Source organism: Diplotaxodon limnothrissa, linkage group LG5, assembly GCF_057381915.1.
Source record: "Diplotaxodon limnothrissa isolate DT_005_m linkage group LG5, D_limnothrissa_male_GT1.1, whole genome shotgun sequence".
NCBI classification, from domain to species: domain Eukaryota; kingdom Metazoa; phylum Chordata; class Actinopteri; order Cichliformes; family Cichlidae; genus Diplotaxodon; species Diplotaxodon limnothrissa.
Window position 1 is genome coordinate 28533243 of NC_140600.1, and position 22587 is coordinate 28555829.

Consider the following 22587-nt stretch of genomic DNA (forward strand, 5'->3'; position numbering starts at 1 on the left):
TGGTGCCAAAGTGTACCACTGTAAATCTTGTAGAATCCATAGATTAGCATATTTGGCAGCTCATAAATGACCAAACAGGTATTCGGCAAGTCTTGCAAAAACGATATGGCTTTTCATCATGTTGGAGGAGGAGGAGGTCAACCAGAGTGCAGCAAGTTCACTAATGAACCAATGACAAATGAAGATCTTTGTAACTGAGATTTTCAATCAATATAAAGGGTTAATCAGAATATTGGCAGCTCATCAATAACTTTTTCACAGGTCACAGGGACATTTCATTTCACCTGAGAGGAGATAACAGATAAGGCATGTACATAGAAGAGAAAGCTTTGATTTCATTCTCCTTAACTGCACCTATATTTCTCCCTCTGAAAGGAGTTTGTTAGCAGTCTAGTGTGCACAGTTTTCAATATATAATTTTCAGGTTTTGTGTGATGGCACCAATATAAATGTGAGCTGATTTAATCTTCTTGAAAATCGGGTAAAGATCACATCAAATCTGAAAATCTGTAAAAATGTTATATTACCCACAGTTTTTCATGGAGCGTCTTCAAACTTCACAGCAATATACTAGGCCTCGGGGAACATGAGTACCTAGTTTGGCTAAGCATTTGACCTTGACTAACATTGTTAGCACTCAAGGTCAATGATGACATTGAAATTTTTTTTTAAGAATCAAGTAATCAAGGTATCAAGTAATATGTCATATTAGAGGGCTTGGTGAGAACAGCAAAATGCACTTTTTATGTTTCCAATATGATGCCCTACAAAGTCACAATGACATCATAAAGTTTCACAAAACCACTCTAGATCTTAAAATCTCTGTCAATATGGATTTCCATATTACCAATTAGTGCTCTCTGAGAGCTGTTGTTGTATACAGTATTGATTTAAATATACAGTATATATGCTAAAACAGAGATTGCATGATGCATGATCAACATGCTCCCCTGGCCAACATCAATAGACTGGGCTGACCTGGGAGGATGGTCAGCTAATGAGGCCCAACGAACACCATAAAAGCCTGCGAATATACTCACTCAGTCACTCCCTTAAATTCACCTTGCACCTCCACATTACATCTATCTTCTGCTTAAATTGCTAATATGAATATAAAAAAATTCCCTACTTTGTTGAGTGTACAAGTTTTATTTTTATTTTGAAAAACTGAGACACACTTTACAAGCACATACTACTGTACATACTGTGAGAATCTGTACTTACATACTGTAGCTAATAATACAACTTTATATGGGAAATGCAGAAATAAGTACGTATGGTACACTTAATTAGTAGTGCCTGCTCATACTAATTAAATACCTCTCAGCTGTGACTACATGCATGATCTGATGGATGTCTAGTTTGATGTCAGATAATCTTTGGCCTCAGTCACATCCTCGTTTAAAGTGAGATGAGGGGTGGCTACCACTTTATCACCCCATCTTGTTCCGTTTCATGTGCAAACTAGTGTAACAAGACTGTTACTGCGAGTGTCCTCTAACTACAAACACGATCTTGTGTTAGTGAGGCAGCTTTACTTTTTTATGGACATACACTAACTGTACAAAGACCATCTTACCAAACAGTCATGTATCTTGGTGTTAGGTTAGATAGCCTGTAAACAGGGAGCACCAATCACTGTGGTAGAGGCATGTGTACAAGGGACCCAGGTGCCATCACACTGCTGCTTAAATGAGAAGAAACTGATTAATTCACGGGCAGCAGCTGTGCCAATAAACTCCTGCAGCTGAGCAAAACTATCCTGATACTATAATCAGTCTGAAACATTGTTTGTCAGTTAATCTATCCTAATATCTTTGAGCAAGGCATTCAAACTGGGGTATCTCCTGGCCAAACACATAAGACTGTGACAGTACTCCCCAGTGTTCAAAAATAGTATAGCACACTCAGCAAAACCCTCAATTTCTAGGAAGGTTAAAAAAATGCTTATCTACCAATAAAGTAATTAGCGCTGACTCCTTCTTCCGGCGTTCAGTGTTCTGCTTTGCCCATCATATGTGGTGCCAAAGCTTTGAAAAGGCAGCTTCTTTTTCATCTCCAGCCTTAGTCATCGCTCGTCATCGTCTGTAGTACCGCTACCAGGAAAGTCATTTTTTAAATAAATGCAACTCTCTCAGCGCCTCCCAGAATCCTCTCAATCTGACAGGCACCTTATGCCAAATCATCTCTTTCTGTAATGAATAGTCTACTGGTGACAAAGTAATTTCACTCACTGGATATTGCTGTACATCCATTTAGTTTCATTTAACCACTGATTCATCCACAGAGGTTCAGACATGCAGCGATGACTGTCCCTTTTCCAACAAAGTATGCATTAACACATTTTTGCATATGTCATGTTATGAAGAATGGAAACAATAACCTGATTGACAAATTACATATAGATAATTGCTAAAAAAAAATTATCTGCAGAACTAAAATAAGCAGGGAGTCTGCTTTTAAATTGGCTATAATATGTACAGTACAATTTAGGAGGAGGACCTCAGAAGTGTGTGAAGTTGAGTTTTTAAACTTTATAAAGGGTTTCTCAGAAAAAAAGGTCCTTCCTGAGAAAAGAGGGAAGTTATATGATGCTACAGTTTACTCTATGGCAGTAACACTGACAGGGCTTTGACATGATAACACCCCACTGTGCAAGAAGGGGATGTATTTGTGATGCTGTTTGGAAAGTTGGAGAGATGTTGTCTGTAGCTGTACATAGAAAATTTGACCACACTGCCAAGATTATATTTGGCAGTGTCTCCTAAGTTGTGAATCATGAAGTGATTTTTAAAAAACAGTTTTCTTAAGTACTTTAGATACATTAATGATTCATAATGCTGGTGACTTTGCAAGTGCAAAACTTCTATAGAGCATGCTATTTAAGCTGCTTTAAGCTGCCTGAGACTGCTGTCTACAGTATCTGCAAGCCACATTGCAACCCACCTCTAACACAGCTGCTCCTTTCATGTCATATTTGTCTTAATTAAGGACATATTTGACATATATTCATGAATATTATTTGTATATGGGATTCTCGCTACTGCTGTCAAAGTGCCTTAAACTAACTTACACTCTATCATAAACATTCACACATATTTGCACAACACAAGCAAATACTTATTTTGTCATTTTTAGACATTTTACCAGTAAAAGTCTGAAATCAATTTTGGGAGATTTATGTTAAGGCAGATCCCAATTCACTGCAGAAATATCTGCCTATTGAGTGAGTTAGGCCACAAGGTATGACCTACCTTGTCTACAAGTCTCCCTGTCTGTATGTTGGTCAGATAAGTTGTCTGAATGGAGAGCGACTATTTTTGTATCTGCTCTGCTTTCATTAATATCTCTCTGCTGGGAGACAAACTAATGAGTCCTGGCTCACTGATTGCTACATCACAACTTTTGTGCGTCACCTCAGACACTTTTTGTGCTACATCACAGCAGGCACACTTCATCACACGCTGTGAACTACATTCACCAGAAATGCAGGAGGCTATTTTAGATTGGAGTGAGATTTTATTTTTATTCTTTTTTCCCCCTCTTTCAGAGGTGGAGAACAGAGAGGAGAAAAGACTGGGAGAAATGCCCTTGCTGATATTTATATAGAGATGACATTTAGGATAGTGGGGAAATGGTATTCACCTTTCAAGAGCATTAGGTAAACCTTATCATGTCTGAGGGGAATAATACCCAATTCTGATATTAATTCTTCACTTTTACAAAGATTTACTTTTTTCAGACATTTGATTACTTTAAAAACTTTTTAAGGTGAAAGGAAGGACAGGTCACTTGCACTTGGACCAGGGTTGGGGATGCAGTGAAAGAAAGGAGAGAATTCAAGTTGACAGAAGGAACCTTTGCCGTGAGCTTCCAGATTTCAAATGACTGCACCAGACTTAAGACCCGAGGCATCTGGAAACAAACAGCAGCTGGTCTCAGAAGGAAAAGTGGCCGGGCTTGGCTTTCTAAGCAGATGCTGGCTGACCAACATCTGTCATCGTCATATCAGTAAACATTTGTATTTTAGGGTGATTATATCTGAATTGAATCAAAACAAACACATTTTTAGACAATATGTATATGTGTATATTAGGGGTGCAACGATATTCGTATCAATATTGAACCGTTCGATACAGTGCTTTCGGTTCGGTACGCATATGTATCGAACAATACAACATTTGTAATTTATTTTATCAATTTTCCTTCTGACGATGCTGTCTGTGTTGAGCGCTCAGTGAATCTGTGTTCGACTACTCCGCCTAGGCTGCACTGTCGAGCGCAGATCCACTGAGCGCTCAACACAGACAGCATAGTCAGAAGGAAGAGCGCAGGGCAAGCTAGCGAGACAGAAGTTAAGCTCTCCTTGCAACAGGCAAATTGAACCTCATTCAGATCTGGCGTTTGGAATTATTTTGGTTTTCATGTGACGTATGACCCTGAAGGTAAGCGAGTCATGGACTAAAGTAAAACAGTATGTTGGATGTGCCATGCAATGCTCAATTACATTGGTGTGAACTAGTGTGTTAGCGCAGTTAGCTCGTTAATGTGTTGGCCGTCTAGCCCCATGCACGGAGCGATCGGCGGTAGCTCGTTAAGGAGATTTGCCGTGTTGCGGCGTTAAGGTCATTTCAACGAGATTAACCTGAAAGCACTAGTGGGAACACAACGAATATGACTGCACATTTATGCCGACATCATCCTAGTGCAAAGACAAAAACAACAAGCATGCTACTAACTTTAGCCGAGTCATTTAGACAGCTGTTAGCACATGATTCTCCTTATGCTGCTGAGAATATAGCCCAGAAGAAGCGGATCGTATAGCTTTTATTTTGGAAAGAGCCATTTCTCTGTAATAAACTCTCTTTTCCAAAGATGAGTGATTCCTCAATCAGATACAGGGCTTGCAATATCGCTAGCCCGACGTCCTGGAGCTAGCGATTTTTTTCAGTCGGGCTACCAAAATCTATCTCTTCCCTGCCCGTCGGGCTATTGTAGGAAGGAAAAATATATGTGAATGCTTTTGCATTCTTTCAGAAATGTAGCTGGGTAATTATGTCATTGGCATCGGTGAGCCACTGTCAATATGTGACATATTGAAGTCGCGTTTGAATTTGCGCTTGTTTTTTTGCTTTCACTTTGCAATCGTGAACTGTGTATAGAGAGCGACAGCACTGATCTGTGAGTGATGATAATTTGTGCACCAATTCCTCTGACATCGTCTTATCAATCGTTAGTTTACTATGCAAACATGACAAGTGAAATCTCCTGCAGCTTAAACATGTGAGAGGTTGATCGCGCAGAGAATCGCTGAGCTTATGTGAGTGCGTGTGTAAAAGCATTTCAGTTCTGCTGAGCCAAATAAGACAGGTCAGGGTGAAGAAGTGACAGCCAAAGAAAAGCTTACCACAAAACGGAGAAGTTATGACAAATCAGACTATAAGGCAAAAAGAAAGTGCAGCTTTATGGTTTCATGGACAAAAGAATTTCTGTGGCTGCAATATGATGAGCTAAATAACCAGGGCTGCACATAAGTGGTCCGCAGGTGCGCATTCGCTGTCAAAATAAAAAACATGCACAAGGGTTAGGGTTAAATTTAAAAACTGTACTTTTGAGTTAAAATATATATATTTATAATTTTAATAAATGACAAATTAAAAATGCATGAACATTTTTTTGTATCGAAAAAATATCGAACCGTGACACACACACACACACAGATCCTATTGGCTCTGTACCAGAACTATTAAATGTCAAATGTGACCACATTGTTGTGGCACAGCTGGGCCATATAAGGCAGACCTGTGAGTGAGTTTTGGTCGCCGGACTGATTGTCAAAAAATAGGAAAAACTGCATACAGCTAAAAGTTTCCTGTCGTTCAGTTACAGGCCATGTTTAGTCTTGACTGGTGGTGTTGCCTGTATATATGTAGCAAGGTTTTCTGTCATTTTTATGACTTGTTAGCATGCAGTAACTGATGTGACTTCACTGAAAGCACTGAAAGAGATGCAAAGATGCGGGCAGGCAGGAGAAAGGAGAAAACATCGCAGGCCTAATGTTTTGTGCAAAGTGTTGGGGACAAATCAGTGGAGAAATGCTGCAAATAAAAAAAAAAAACTGTCAGTCCTCTAAATTTTAATCTTTTATCTTGATTGCCTGGCAAGATTGCCTTTCACTCTGCTGCAGATAAAGCATGTTCAATTGGATTGAAGTGAACAGAGATAATATCCCATCAGTGGCATGAAAAGGGTTGCAGCAAACCAGAGTGGTAGATGTGTCTCCGGCCATTACCCACCTGTTGTATTAGTTATGTAACTCTACTCCACCTCAATACACCACCCGTGACAAGAGGTGACAGGAGGCTACACACACACACACACACGATCTAGTTTCCATTACTTCAGAGGACCTAACATGAACTTAAATGCATTTTCGGTAGACTCACTTTAAGCATAACCATATTTAGCCCATAATGTTAACCTCAAACCAAAGCTAATATTTTCTTTAACCAAGTTTTTATCCTAAAAACAAAGAATTTCTACCAACAGAATTTTGTTCTCAAGTAGAAGTTGTTTCCACAAGTTTTGTGTCTACATAACATAACAACATAATGGAAACATGCACACAAACACTGAAGCAAGCTAATAATATGCCCCTGTGTTAAAATGCTCACAGAACATCCTCACCGCTGTCTCTGGTTTGACTGCAGTCTCCATAGTAATGGCATCTGTGTCCATGGCAACCATATCCGTGTCACTGCTGGTGACACAAGCTGTGCCCAAATCACTTCCTCATTGACTTGTGCATCACTGTTCATGTAAATAATAAGCAGTAAATTAAGAGATGAGAAAGACAAAGAAAACTTGTTCATTGTAACTGTTTTTCTTGGCTTAATGATCTATAACATGAATTTACACGAGACTTGTCATGAATAAAGCTCTATAAATATGCTCATGTAAAACAGAATTCAAACTTGTACAGAAAAAGAGACAAAAAACCTTCCTAAACCTTTTCTACGACAAACTAAGAACTTTTGAGTTACTTTTTTCATTTTACAAGATGGCTGCTAAGTGGCAGGAGTTGCTTCTTGCCCTATTTTTTTGTTAGAATCTTTTTAGAACACAAATTCAAACACAAGCAAAGTGAATGTCTTTGCTTAGCCGTCAATATCTTACAAAGAGTGCCACTGTCCAATAAGAGGATTTAGCCAGAAGTGAACTAATGGAAAGGACTTATTTTCCAGAAACGACAGGTAGATTTGGTTAAAAGCACTTGTTGTGAGTAAAGCTGCCTAGCTAAAACATAGCAATACTGTCATGAATTGCTGTGCGGCAGGCAGGAGTTGGACCCAAAGTGCAGGACTCACAGACTCAGGGAGGTGAACTCAAAACTCAGCTTTATTTGCTGGCAGGGAAAAAAAACATACAAACTAATCTAAACTGGGAACTTGGAAAACTCACAGAGAGACACACAGGGAGATCCACACAGCATGAGGGACGACGCGACACTGACTCAGAGAAACACAGGGTTTAAATACACTGGGAAGTAACGAGGGGAATGAGACACAGAAGGAGGGCACAGCTGGGAGAAATCAGGACTGACGAGACAAGCAAAGCAGGACGCATTCACATGAGACACGGACCATCAAAGTAAAACAGGAAGTATCACACAGAGACGCGAACTTGACACAGTGGAGACAGCAACTAAGAAATACAGAGACATAAACCATAAGGCAGAGGTCTAAGAACCAAAATACACAGGGAAATACTCAGCTGGGAACACAAGAGACTAGACTAGAGAGAGTAACAAAAAACCAACCATGAGAACATAATGCACAATGCAGAGTGACAGAAAACAAGAAACTCAAACATGCAAAGACACACAATTACACAGAACAGAGGGGACACAGAGAGACATGAAGGGCAAGGGATCAAAACTAGAAGCCATAGAATAAATCACACACAAGTACAATAATACAAAAATCACAAAGAACTAAAAACGCTGGGTCAGGAGACCCAGGACCGTGACAGTACCCCCCCTTCAAGGGCTGGCTCCAGACAGCCCAAACACAGAAAAACAAAACCAAACAGAAAACAACCCAGGGCGGGCGGCGGGGGCCCAGGACGGAGGGCTCGGAACAGAAAACAAAAGAGCACAGCAAACACCGGAGCCCAAGAAAACAACCCAAACACAGAGCAGTTCAGGGGGCCGACCGTGCGCAAGGCAACGGCGGCGATGCGGAAACAGTTCAGGAGGCCGGCCGTGCGCAAGGCAACGGTGGCGGCGAAGGAGACAACGGAGCAGTTCAGGAGGCCGACCGCGCGGAAGGCAGCGGCGGCTCTCCAGTGTTAGGCGTGCTGGCCATGGCCCGGTGGGCACAGGACCAGTCGAGGCAGGACCAGGCGACGACGGGGCCGGGCCAGACGAGGACGAAGACTCTGATGGGGCCAGACGAGGACGAAGACTCTGATGGGGCCAGACGAGGACGAAGACTCTGATGGGGCCAGACGAGGACGAAGACTCTGATGGGGCCAGACGAGGACGAAGACTCTGATGGGGCCAGACGAGGACGAAGACTCTGATGGGGCCAGACGAGGACGAAGACTCTGATGGGGCCAGACGAGGACGAAGACTCTGATGGGGCCAGACGAGGACGAAGACTCTGATGGGGCCAGACGAGGACGAAGACTCTGATGGGGCCAGACGAGGACGAAGACTCTGATGGGGCCAGACGAGGACGAAGACTCTGATGGGGCCAGACGAGGACGAAGACTCTGATGGGGCCAGACGAGGACGAAGACTCTGATGAAGCCGGACGAGGACGAAGACTCTGATGAAGCCGGACGAGGACGAAGACTCTGATGAAGCCGGACCAGGCGAAGCACAGGCTGAAGCCGGACCAGGCGAAGCACAGGCTGAAGCTGGACCAGGCGAGGATGAAGACTCGGATGAAGCTGGACCAGGCGAGGATGAAGACTCGGATGAAGCTGGACCAGGTGACGACGAGGCGGCCGTGGGTGGCGGCTGGACGGGCCCCTCGGACCCCCCAGCGGAGACGGGCGGCTGAACGGGCCCCTCGGACCCCCCAGCGGAGACGGGCGGCTGAACGGGCCCCTCGGACCCCCCAGCGGAGACGGGCGGCTGAACGGGCCCCTCGGACCCCCCAGCGGAGACGGGCGGCTGAACGGGCCCCTCGGACCCCCCAGCGGAGGCTAAAACAAAGCCAACAGGCATGAAGTCCTCTGGCGGACATGAGGACAACTGGCGCTGCACTGAGCACTGACTCTGCCCAGGCAATGCGAACATGGTGCAGTTCTTAGGGGGCTGCTTAAACTTCAGGGGTCCAGAATCAGCTGGGGACTGAGACCTAGCCTCTGGGGAAGCCCTGGAGTAACAAACTGTGCCAACGGCGGCTAAACCATGAAAAGTACCCTGAGTAGAAATCAAGTTACCTCTCTGCATGGAGTGAATGAGCAAAACTGGCGACACAGGAGACTGAGCAGAGAGAGGCTGCTGGGCAGCTAACTGAGCTACTGGAGACACGGGTGAGAGTGGGAGCTGAGCTACTGGAGACACGGGTGAGAGTGGGAGCTGAGCTACTGGAGACACGGGTGAGAGTGGGAGCTGAGCTACTGGAGACACGGGTGAGAGTGGGAGCTGAGCTACTGGAGACACGGGTGAGAGTGGGAGCTGAGCTACTGGAGACACGGGTGAGAGTGGGAGCTGAGCTACTGGAGACACGGGTGAGAGTGGGAGCTGAGCTACTGGAGACACGGGTGAGAGTGGGAGCTGAGCTACTGGAGACACGGGTGAGAGTGGGAGCTGAGCTACTGGAGACACGGGTGAGAGTGGGAGCTGAGCTACTGATGGTGGTGAAGTAGATAACTGCACAGGGGACTGAACTGATGTCTGTTGTAACGGAGGTGGTGAGAGCGGAGTAGGCAGGGGAGTTGATGACTTCACAGGAGAATGAACCAGAGGTGAGTGCACAGGAGACTGAGCTAGAGGTGGTAGTGATAGTTGAGGGGAAAGTGGAGCTGGTGATTGAGTGGATGACTGTGCTAAGGGATGCTGCACTGGGGACACTGGAGACTGCACTGGGGACACTGGAGACTGCACTGGGGAAAGCAGAGCTGCAGGAGACTGCGCTAGAGACTGCAGTGATGGTTGTAGTGGAGGTGTAACGGGTGGAGGAGTGGCTGAAGTGGCTGTGGGTCGGGCGGCTAGTGGCTCAGCTACAGAGTATATTAACGGCAGGGCTATGGGTTGAATGTCTGACTGAGTAGCAGCCTGAATGGCTGGGTGTAGTGATGGTGGTGGTGGAAGGGAAACAGGTGGTAGTGTGGATGACGGAACTAAGGGCGACTGAGTGGCAGACCGAACTGATGACTGAAGCGATGGTAGAGGTGAAAATGGAGCGTGTGGTGGAGTTAATGGCTGTGCTAGTGGGGACACAGGAGACGCAGCTTGTAGCTGGGCAGCTAAGAGAGCTTCAGGAGGCTGGGCAGCTGATAAACTGTTCACATTACCATCCGTAGCACAAAACACAGCCCCTGAACGAATAGTCCCACGGTTCGACACAGAAAAAGAGTCCTTACTCACCACAGCCGGCGATGTACAAGTCTGAATGTCCGGCTGTGGGGTGGCGCGCTGGCGGCGTGATCGTCGTTTCTTTTTTGATGATGGCTCTGACGGGCCGAGCGGCTCCACATCCGGCCCTTCAGGCAGGTGGGTAGTAGCAGCTGGGGGATGAAGGTGGAGCTCGTTGTGGATTAAATCCTGTTCGAGTGGGTGGAGCGCACTGAGTAGCCAGGGAAGACCAGAGATTAAACGCTGTAGTTTGGTTTCCACAGCACGGCGAAATTCCTTCCCCTCATGTTCGAGCCACAGATGCAGGAGTCTTTCCACGGAGTAGATAATGTCCAGACGCAGTTCTTCTGGTGGGTTGAGTGCTGCTGGGTCCATATCTGGTCGCGTCGTACTGTCATGAATCGCTGTGCGGCAGGCAGGAGTTGGACCCAAAGTGCAGGACTCACAGACTCAGGGAGGTGAACTCAAAACTCAGCTTTATTTGCTGGCAGGGAAAAAACATACAAACTAATCTAAACTGGGAACTTGGAAAACTCACAGAGAGACACACAGGGAGATCCACACAGCATGAGGGACGACGCAACACTGACTCAGAGAAACACAGGGTTTAAATACACTGGGAAGTAACGAGGGGAATGAGACACAGAAGGAGGGCACAGCTGGGCGAAATCAGGACTGACGAGACAAGCAAAGCAGGACGCATTCACATGAGACACGGACCATCAAAGTAAAACAGGAAGTATCACACAGAGACGCGAACTTGACACAGTGGAGACAGCAACTAAGAAATACAGAGACATAAACCATAAGGCAGAGGTCTAAGAACCAAAATACACAGGGAAATACTCAGCTGGGAACACAAGAGACTAGACTAGAGAGAGTAACAAAAAACCAACCATGAGAACATAATGCACAATGCAGAGTGACAGAAAACAAGAAACTCAAACATGCAAAGACACACAATTACACAGAACAGAGGGGACACAGAGAGACATGAAGGGCAAGGGATCAAAACTAGAAGCCATAGAATAAATCACACACAAGTACAATAATACAAAAATCACAAAGAACTAAAAACGCTGGGTCAGGAGACCCAGGACCGTGACAAATACAAGTAAAGTCAGCAAATGTAACACTGCTCAGCCAGCAAATATTAGCAGACTAACATTCAAATACTCTTATTGCTCTATCTACTATAAAACACAATGAGGACCTGTGTTGAACATTAGCAGTTAGCAAAGTTGTGCGAACAGCAAATAATACAAATTGTTTGTGTTACACAGCATTTGAAAGGCATTGCAACCATAAACTATTCAGCAATATTTTGCTAGAAGTCTGAAACTTCATAAAGGCCTTTTAATGTTAAGGAGATACTAGTAAAGACTGGCAAGACTTGTGACTCTTGTTACCACAATAGTTTGGCAGGAGGATTGGGAGTAAAGCAGATTTGTTTGCTCGTAAATCCAGATGCCGGGTAAGATTAGGATTAGGAAACTTATTTTACAACTCTAAAGGTTTTTATGTGGATATTCAGGTTGCTCACCATGTCACACGCATTACATCTGCATTCTGACCCAATTTTCTGTCGCTCATTATCTTTATAACCTTGGAGCTTTAAGCTTGTATTATAATATAAATCTCTCTGAATGGAAACATTACATAAATGCTTGAGATATGAATTGCAGCAGATGCATATTACTGACTTGTGCCTGTATATGTTTATGATATTGAAGGATTATTGCTGCTACACATTGTTGCACTCAGTCCACAGGGCTATATGTGAACTGGCCTTGGTCCACACTCGGCTGTCCTGTTTGTTTGCTTTGGTTCGGGTATAGTTTGATCAGTTTGGCTAAGAATCAGGTTCAGTTGCTGTAACTTTAGTTACTGAGAATTGTGTTCAATTTGTGTAGCTTTTAGGCAATTGGTGGCACTAGAAATTTGGTTCATCGGTTAATAGAAGTTTGTGCTGTGTAAAGCATGGTATTGGTATCAAATTCCTGGCTTACTGTATGTCAGGTGTGAGGTTTTGGAGCAGCATTTTCAAAGTGTTACCCAGTTCTCTGTAGTTACACTTTTTCCTTTAGCCACCATACCACACTCAAGACTTTTTCAACTTTTATACAAGGAACGAACCCAGGAATCAGCCATAGACTTAAGATAGAAATTATTCTGAAAGGGATGTGTGACAATGACTGATTCAGTCAAACCTTTTAAAGACTGTCTGTGACCTGTTTGTCGTCTGGAGTAGAGTTTAAGTTCCCAAGTAACATCGTCTAGTTTCTGAAAATATGCTTGTTTAACATGTAGATACATCTTAATTAGATAGTAGGAAAAATCAATGTCCCATGTTTAGTCATGCAAAGAACATATTACGTTTCTTTTTCTCTAAACAGTTGTTGGATGTCAGTATCAAATCCAAAATGGTTATATGGAAACAGCAAAATTCTAGGAAGTGCTGTGTGAATGCAGGAAAAAAAGGGATCTTACACATCAAAAACTTAAAAGCAACATGAATTATGCTAAGTAAGTGGAACAGTATTAAAGCTTTCTTCTGTCTACCAGTACTATGTTTTATTTTTCTTAAAAATTTCTTTCACTGCCTTGAATTTTTACCTTCACTGGTTTTCTGGACTGCACGCTATACTGACTTTGGTATTAATGGATGACAGTGCATCTGTGGACCAACACAGGAGATAACTGATCATACGAAACCAGACAGCAAGAAGAAGCAAGTAACCCAAATCTGCCAGCGTCCCGTCCCACTTGAACACGATAGAAATAGCACCATTCTAGGTCGCTCTTTAATAATTGCAGAACTAACTTTCACAGTACTGTGCCCATGTAGTTGTGTGTGAGAGTGTGTGACTGTGGGTGCCTTTTTGTTGACATGTATTTCATTTGGGGGATTTTACCCTTTATTCAGTTATTTAATCACGTTTGGCATTTATTTGAAAAACACTCAGCTTCACAAAATTAATGTGGCATGGTCTAGAATGTGTTTTAGGCTGATGTATTCGAGCGACTGTGGTGAATGTGTGTTGTCTTAGTGTGTTTTCCTTGCGGGTGTCCTGACCATTAAAAGGAAAACATCTTTCCTGTCCTGTTCTAAAAACAAGGTCGAAAGACCTCCTGCTAAAACACTTCATTATGAACTAAACCAACATGAACACCATCAACACACAAACACACACACAGGACACCTTGAAGCCAGAGAGTGGTCCCATAAAGTGCTCCACACATCGATTTTGTGGGCTACTTTGCAACAAGATGTATGTCCCTGCTTTAAGGAGTAATCGAGTGCTTTTGTCCTCGGCCTTGTTAAATTTCTCATCTCTCTGGTCGTCTTTCGTGTGACACTGATGAGGTCACAGCGGGACACAAACAAACCTGACATCCTCTCCTGTTTATATTTTCCAAACTACAAATGAAATATTAAAAACGGAAACTAGAGGAAAATCCTGCCACAACAAATGCCAGTCGCATGCAGTCACTCGCTTACTTTAAAGTTGATTTGAGTGTTTTATTGTACTCAGCTTATGTGATGAGATGTATAATAGTTGAAGGTTATTTATTTTAGTGACTTTTTGTCAATTTTTAATTAGAAGCTGATTTACTGCAAGAAAAGGGTAAATATCAATCTGTACTAAAACTGAACATCCTTACGTAGTAACGGCATTAGCAACACTGTAGACATTTCGAAACAAGGGATTGTATAAACTAAAACAACTGTAAGAATTTTAAAGCTAGCAGACATACACAACACTGTACTCTATTCACATGTAGCTGAATTCAGGTTTTATTTTTGTGTGTTTGCTTACTTGCAGTGGATACAGATGGCAGGAAGTTGAAGGGAGCTATCCAGAGGAGCACAGAGACGGGGCTGGCTGTGGAGATGCCCAGTCGAACTGTTCGCCAGGCTAGCCACGAGTCCATAGAAGACAGCATGAACAGCTATGGCTCCGAAGGGAAGTAAGTAACAAATACTGCTTTAATTAAATACCATTTTAACCACAAATACAGCATTCTGAGTCTGAAAAAACTAAACTAAACAAAAGCCAACACAAAAAATCCACATTTTGGTAAAATTACAAAAAGCCTGCTACAAACTTATTACATTAGGTCCTCTGCAATATGTTTTTACAGCTGTTTTTCTTTTTGTTTTACCCTCCTTCGATGGTAGTTTTTGTTGCTGTTACTTGGCTTTCTTTATTTTAGTTGTTTAGGAACAATTTCCCGTAAACTTTAGGCTGTAGATTGGATTTTTGTTTCAGTAAAAAGGACTAGGTGTTACAGTCCCTGATAATGCATTGCTTTAAATGGAGAAAATCTTGAGGGATGGCTGTTATGAGGAAAGGCAGCCCAGACACTTTACCAGTTTGGGACACATAGTCAGTAGTGGACCTTGGATTCATCGGGTGTTTCGGCCATTATCACTAGACACCCGCATCCAAGGAGGCCCTACCAGGGTTGATCAGGCCCTGGAGTGTGTCACTGGTTTATGTTAACTCGTTATTTCTCTTCTTCTTTCTTCTGAATTCATTTTGGATGTTGGACAATCTATTTGCACTTTAAACTATATCAGTAAAACTACTGAGACTATTTTGAAAATAGCACATTTTTGCAAGGATTCAAATTCAGTTCATTCAAACTTAAAATGAAAAAAGGAATATATTTTAGTGTATTGGAATTTCAGAGATTTGATTCCTTTGGTTGAGGTTTTGCAATCAGAAGATGCTGTCACGCCTTTGTGTTTTCAGGTTATTTTCTTCCTCGTGTTGCTGTGTTTCTATTACCTGTCATACAGGAAAAACATCAGCAATGTCTTTGATGCACAGGGAGAGAGAGAGAGAGAGAGAGAGAGAGAGCATACAGAGCACCTATGACATCAGCAGTAATAGTGTAGTACTACTGAACACGCTCATACACACACACACGGACACATGCAGATAACTGCCAACCTGGCTACCAGCTTGAATTCCTACTGTTACATAACAAGACAAGTCAGACAGACTGATGTAGGCTGGGAGGGTTTACAGAGGAACAGAGGAGGAACGAAAATAACGAGAGGATGATTGCATCATTGAGTGTGTTTGTGTGCATATTAATATTCCATTTATATTTGGAATATGCAAATACGTTGTTTATGAGCTTCTGCTTAAAAACATGGATTACTTTGCATAGTATGGGAAAAAAAACGAATTCATTAGCTAGATTTTAATGATGCTAGCTTATTTATTCTTTAGTAGCAGAAGCAAATCCTTTTTTAATGATGAATAAATCAAACAGAAGATGTCAGTCAGAGCCAACATACACAACTATATGAAAAGAAGAAGAAGACAACCTAATTGATTGTTTCCTAGAAGTCCACAGTGAAGCCTTAATAACTGTGAGGTAAAAAAAAAATTAATGAAGGCATTACAGGCACAGATAAAAAAAAAAAATGACAAAGAGAGTTTTAGAAGGAGAAAGAGTGCAAGAAAATCTGTGTTCACACGAGGCTCTTTGATTTAGCTTATTCAAACTCTGCAGTCTTTACTGCTCTTCCACATCCAAGTCACTTTAGCTGAAAACACAGCACACATCGCATCACGTCATATGTTGTCTAGCTTACCTAAATGGAGCTCTGCCTTTTACCACTTATACCACACACTATTAATTTAAAAATAGTTTAAAAAGCAATGCCACCTGGGTCACAGACATTGCTGATATGTATTTCTATTGAAGTGATTGTCCGACATAAAAATGTCGACATGCACCACCAAAATGTATTTGAATTGTTTTGCAAAAACAATTAAAAAAAAACCCTCAAAAATAGTGGGTCACAGACCCAGTTCCCTGACAAATGTGACATGAAACATGGTTAATATTAGATAAAATTTGTTATCCTATGAAAACACCCAGAATGTTCTTCATGGTCCCAAAGTGCTGTGCCTTGCAGACTCACCAGGCTCCATTACCATCTTTGTTCATACTATACATGGTTGATATGACAAATGTAAACAAAAGATAACTTACACAATAGCTCAGAACAACTCAGGTCGCCCAGGACTTTTTTCCATTTAGTGTAAGTGTCGTCATATTGAGGTAAGTTCAAGTGTTTTTTTTAATGTTCAATATTGATTATTTTGTGCAAGATAAAAAGGTGTATGTTGTGACAGAAATCTAAAGAATTTTACCTTCTCTGTATTTTGTTATTTGGTTTAATATAGATAAACAGACAAGCTCCATAGTAATACGTTTTTACTTTATATTATCTCCCATTTTAAGATTTCCAAAACAATGTCAATATGCTTGACATCCCTAATTCTACACAAGAACAAGGAAGATATATTTCTATCTTAAATCCTGTGACTGATCATTGTCTTTTTCAAACTGAAATGAACATAATTTGTACATATTTGTGTTAATGAAAAATAATTCTTGTAAACATAACCCACATGGAAAATACATTGGGGAAATCAATGCTATCAATGTTCAAAAGATACCAGATCACATAGATTGTGTAACTAACTGGTGTTCCAGTATGTTCAGCTCTATTCTCCATGATTGTCTCATTTAGTTTTTTCTTTCAGTTCTTTTTTTTTATATATTAAAAGCACATTAAAAATTATATAAAACCAGAAACAGAAGGGGCCTTTAAAATCTGTGCATGCACCATGCTGCAAGCAACAAAACATTAAAGGGAACAACAGTTGACTCATTAAGCTGGCAACAGTTGACTCACTGCATCATTTAAATCATCCGCAGCAAACCACTGCTCATCTTCCTGTCTGTATTTCAGTCTTTACGTCAGCTGTCTGGCTCAGTCTGCTGATTGAAAAGCTCCATCATTCTCTATGCACAGTCATGAATAAGCACTTTGTTAGCTAACACCATCCAGTCACACTTATGAGCTTATTGATTTATGGTGGGAGCCATTCAGGATCCAATGCACGCACACATTCACTGTGGAAACTGAGGTAAATGGAAATGCGTGTCTTTGTGTAAGAGAGACACACAACTGTGACTCTTTCTAAAAGGAGACATCATTTTAAAAAATATCCAGGAAAAAACATGTTGACATTTTACTGGGTTCATGTTGTAAAATTATAATGTACTCCTGACAACCAATCCTTTGTCAGCGGTGCAAAGCAGTGCTTCAGCTGCACTGTGACGCTTTAAATTTTAGTGCAGTATGTGTGGAGCTTATGACAATGATGACAGAAAACATAAATGTAGTTCTGTTCAAATGATATTTTAACAACAGAAAGACAGATTTTTTTTTACCAATATATTTGTAAAATCTGCAAATATATTTCCATATTTATTTAACTTTAATGAAAGGTTGTTGTTGTTCTAAATTCCAGTGCATTACAAAAAACTGAGTAGTATGAGATCTTATATTTATGCAAAGTTCCCATCGGTTTCCCACTTGCGGTTTGCATTGAACGTCATATTTCTGCGAAACAGCAGTGTAATCCCCAGATGTGCCCCACACACTAACATAATCTAAAGCTCAGGAATTTATCACCCAGTAATACCCACTCAGCTAATGTTGTTTGACTAATATCTTTGCATGCGTACTCATGATACACATATACAAAGGTTTTTACCTCATTAGGAATGTAATTTCTTCAGTATACAAACATATTAATTGATGTATTATGTTAATTGCATATATGCAGCACTTTAATACTTTGCATATTACATTCATGCATTATGGTCACAGAAACAAAACAAAAGAAGAAAAAAAAACATGCTGTGATATACATAGACCAGCATGCTACCACATAAAACCACTGACACTCGAAGTGAATAATGTTGATCATTACATGATAATGCAAGGTTCTGTTTGGAAACCTCCTGGTATTTGTGCATGTTACTTAAAACCCACTTAAATATTTTTTTTCAGATGCAATTTCTCCAAGAAGGACAATGCACCACATAAGCTGTCCAAGAATGACTTGAAGTTACACAACAAAAAGCTCAAGATCCTGATCTGGTGTCCAAACTTCCCAGATCCCAAGCGTCCATGGGATGTATACAAACAACACAGGGGAAAAGATAAAGTAACGAGATGCAAATGAGAGTTTGGGATTATCTTTCATCCCCTAAAATTGACATGTCATTACTTATTATATGCTGCCACCTGAATGTAAATTACTAATTTAAATAATTGCTTTCCTTTATTGCACTGAACGACTTCTAAATTATTTTGTAATGAAGCATTTGCATACTTGGTTTGCAGTTAGTATTAAAGGTTAGACTTTGTGCTTTTGTATGACTTTGCTCGAACAATCTAATAACTGAAGACAAAGTCAGCATTGAGTGTCTAGTTTAAAAAAATATATAATGATTTGTTCCTTATATGTGCACCCAAGCACTCTTGTGAGAGTGGGGATAATTTAAAATTGAGCAACCATAAAGTATGATAAAATATCAAAGTGAAGGCAAGGTGGAAAAACATGTAGGTTAAAGAGGGGAAGAAGAAGAAGAGAGGGGTATGGAAAAGAGATAAAACTAGAGACAAGGAGAGAATGTTATCTCGTGGGGCTCGAAACAGCTGCAAACTGCATAATCTGAGAAAAAGGAGGAAAGAAAGAGACTAATGAGAGCTCTGGAGAGAAGGAGGAGAGGTGAAAGGAAAAGAAATGACAGTGAGAGAGGGATGTGTGTAGTTAATCTTTCCTGTCTTTCTTTGCTCAGTCTCTGGTTGGGAACATGGCTAATGACTAACGACAGAATGGGTTGACTGCCACTGGCTCCAAGTGGCTGTTAGAGAATGGTGAATTATGTGACATATACTACTTTCCCCACTCTCTTAAATGTTTTTTGAGTAATGAATAAATTCTCTACAGAACCAGTAGTCACATTGCACATTTGTCGTTAAATTAAATTATTGCCACCGTCCAAGTTACGAAAAGTTCATTGTTCAATTTTATGCATGCTTCAAGGTTGTGTTACCCTCACAATTGTCACTCACACCTCAGATACAGATACAATATATATACAGTATGTCTGTGTGACCTTTTACATCATGTACAGTGTCATTCAAAGGCATACAAACACTGCCTGCCTCATAGGCCTCTTTTTAAACATACCAAGTTCCTACAGATTTAAATGAATTCTTCAAAAATGCATGCATGCATTTTACTACAAATATAGTGCCAGGCAAAAGTTTGCAGTGTGTCCCAACTTTTGGCCAGTGTTTTACAAGCGACAGAGTTGGATTGTCAAGTGTTGAGGGGCAAAGTCACCAACACTCAACTGACTCAGTAACTGGAGAGCTCCAAACTTCCTCTGGAATTAAAATCAACACAGAAATCTGCACAAGGCGCTTCCAGTTCCTGAGGGTGTAATGCCATTTCTAGGTGGTCCAGTGTGGTCCAGTCACTTTGCTTTCATTGGAAATTTCTTCAGTCGCTTAACTCTAAGTTGGAAAAGTTTAACCAGGGACCTGTCTACTCCAATGTCACCATTGTGTTTTTCTCCTTGTCATTTGTTAAAATTACTGTACCCTGTATAGACGCCACATTACTGCTATTCACTTTCTGCATAAATGGCCCTTTAGAGGTACAGCAGTTTGTCATCATGGTAGAGGTGGGTAGAGCGATCTAAATATCGATAGTACCGATACCATCGCTGGTACTGGTATTGGATCGATACCAGCATAAACACTTCTCCTGTCATGCAGGTACACTGTGCTCCACCTCCTCCTCCCTTCTCTGCTGTGTTTAGTTTTCCTGTGATCACGTGGCTCACCACTGAGCAGCGACATGCTGCAGTGAGTGAGAAGTACATTACAGCTGTAAATGAAAACACTGCAAACAGTGATGCATGCAGGCTATTCTCTACTGTGGCAAAACCATCAACTTGTACAAAGACACGAAAGTCCATGAAAAGAGAGCTTTGTCCTGGAACAAGCAGCAAAAGAAATGAAGAGAGGAGGAAGTAAATCCCTGACCCTGACCCCCAGCACAGAGACAGAGGTCACTGTCTCAGTCCTTTCATAGAAGCAAGGATAACCTCTATGAAAATAAGCTGGTAGCTCAGACAGGGTTGAAAGTAATAATTTACTCATGACTCATGTTGGTTCTTCAGCATTACATAATGTTGTTTCTTTAGTAGACTGATTACTTATCAAATATATTCAGATATTCAAATAATATATCCACAACACTGAATTTAGCTAAAGAAGTTATTCTGTTAGTGAACTATATTAATGTTTTTTTTAAAAATACAAGATAGCTGAAAGGTGTCCTTTTTATTGTGTTAACTAACTACAAGGTGAAAGTCACAGTGATTAGGCCATTAAAATGTATAAATCATGACACATCACTGCTGCCTGGGATGTTTTTGGTACACAGTGGAGGTCCAGCTTTTAGCCTTGAGGGGTATATCTGTGTAGACTTAAACTGTAGGGACGAAAACTGACTTTTACTATGCTCCTACTTTTGAGAGTGCATTGGTATGTTTTTATTTACACATCATGTTAGACTCGTAGAGCAATGGAAGAAAAGTGCTGTCGTCTATTGCTCATAGAACAAATAAACCCACACACTCACACACATATTTACTACCTGGCTGTTTGCCACCAAAGCACTTTGAGCTGATTTGTATACACATAAAAACCACACAAAATAAGGACACATGGGGTCAAACTCTAGAGCCAACATCTGAGCCTAGTTTCAGGAAGCCAATTAAAATTTTGTGAGTTTAACTAACCTGAAAGGGGAGTGATAAATGGTATTCGGTTATCAGCCTTTTCTTTCTTTCTTTCTTTCTTTTTTTCAGTCCCTATCTCGTTATTCCTCTGGATTGCTTTTGTCCCTATTCTGTTACTCCTCTCTTCCATTGTCTCATTATCTTTCAGTCACTCACTTTCTTCTGCTAATTGAACTGCATTAAGCACTGTCTGGTCATGTTTAACCATCCGTGTCTTTATCTGCCTGCTTTTTTGTTCCCTCTGCAGTCTTAACTACAGTGGCATGTGTCTGGCATCCGATGCTCAGTTCAGTGACTTCCTGGATGGGATGGGACCAGCCCAGTTTGTTGGGCGACAGACACTGGCGACAACATCCATGGGTAAGAGAAGACTGGAGTTTTAATTATTTTGCTACAGCCAATTCAATTTCTTACATTTCTGTTTCTGTAGAATAAAAATGTGTTTTCCATTTTTGATATACAGGCTGGGTCAGAAAATTAAAAAGAAAAAAAAAAAGCTTTATACTCATAAAACTGAACCAAATGGTTCCTTAAAATCATTTTACATTGGCAAAGAAAGTGCCTCACAAATCAGCAGTCTTACTGTTTTTCTCATCATCTCCAGCACTTCACTTATTCATTTCCAGGCTGTATATACTGGATATATTGCATGAAGTCTGTCCTCTACAGCAGTGATTTACTGTAAGTGGGTCAGTTTCCTCACTGGCAGCCAGACAGTGTCCTTGGCCCAACAACAGTGACACTGACTGGACCAGCTCCACTCCAAACCTGCTGCCTGGTCCAACATTATATAATGTCAGAGAACCCAGAATAACTTGGCTTTCATCTGAGCTGTGTCACTTTCAAAGGAATACATTTGTCATTTTGGGGACATTTAGTTAAAACTTTTATTCCAAAGTTACTTCTAATGAGAGAAATTATTGCAATGTGCACGCAATTTTAATATAAAAAATGCAGATCATTATTGGAAGAAAACGCAGACAGAGCTATGATTAGAGAGTACATATGAATGATATATTTACTTATTTAGCAGTAAAAGCTTTGTCTCTTACATGTTTTACTGTCTTTATGGCTTTTTTCTGTGAGGAGCCAGCTGACTGGGATAAATTATAGTGTTAAGACTGAACCAAAACCATGACTTATTAAAAAGAAAGCTTCAGAGATGCTTGTATTGAAGTTCACACCATTTTGCTTAACATAATTCAAGGAGCTTGATGTTGGGAGACCAACAAGATATTTCAGAATCTCTAAATAGTTTTTATATTAAGCCTTTATATTATTACTCTATT

At 41.2% G+C, this 22587-nt stretch overlaps 1 protein-coding gene across 1 annotated transcript in view; it reads left to right on the plus strand.

Annotated features, from left to right (window-relative positions):
- The window catches only part of rims4 (regulating synaptic membrane exocytosis 4), a 54683-nt gene that overhangs the window by 24313 nt on the left and 7783 nt on the right, over positions 1-22587 (plus strand). The window contains exons 3-4 of the mRNA XM_085354475.1: positions 14419-14563; positions 21546-21658. Of these exons, the coding sequence (XP_085210601.1) occupies positions 14419-14563; positions 21546-21658 (258 nt within the window). The remainder of the gene's footprint in view (positions 1-14418; positions 14564-21545; positions 21659-22587) is intronic.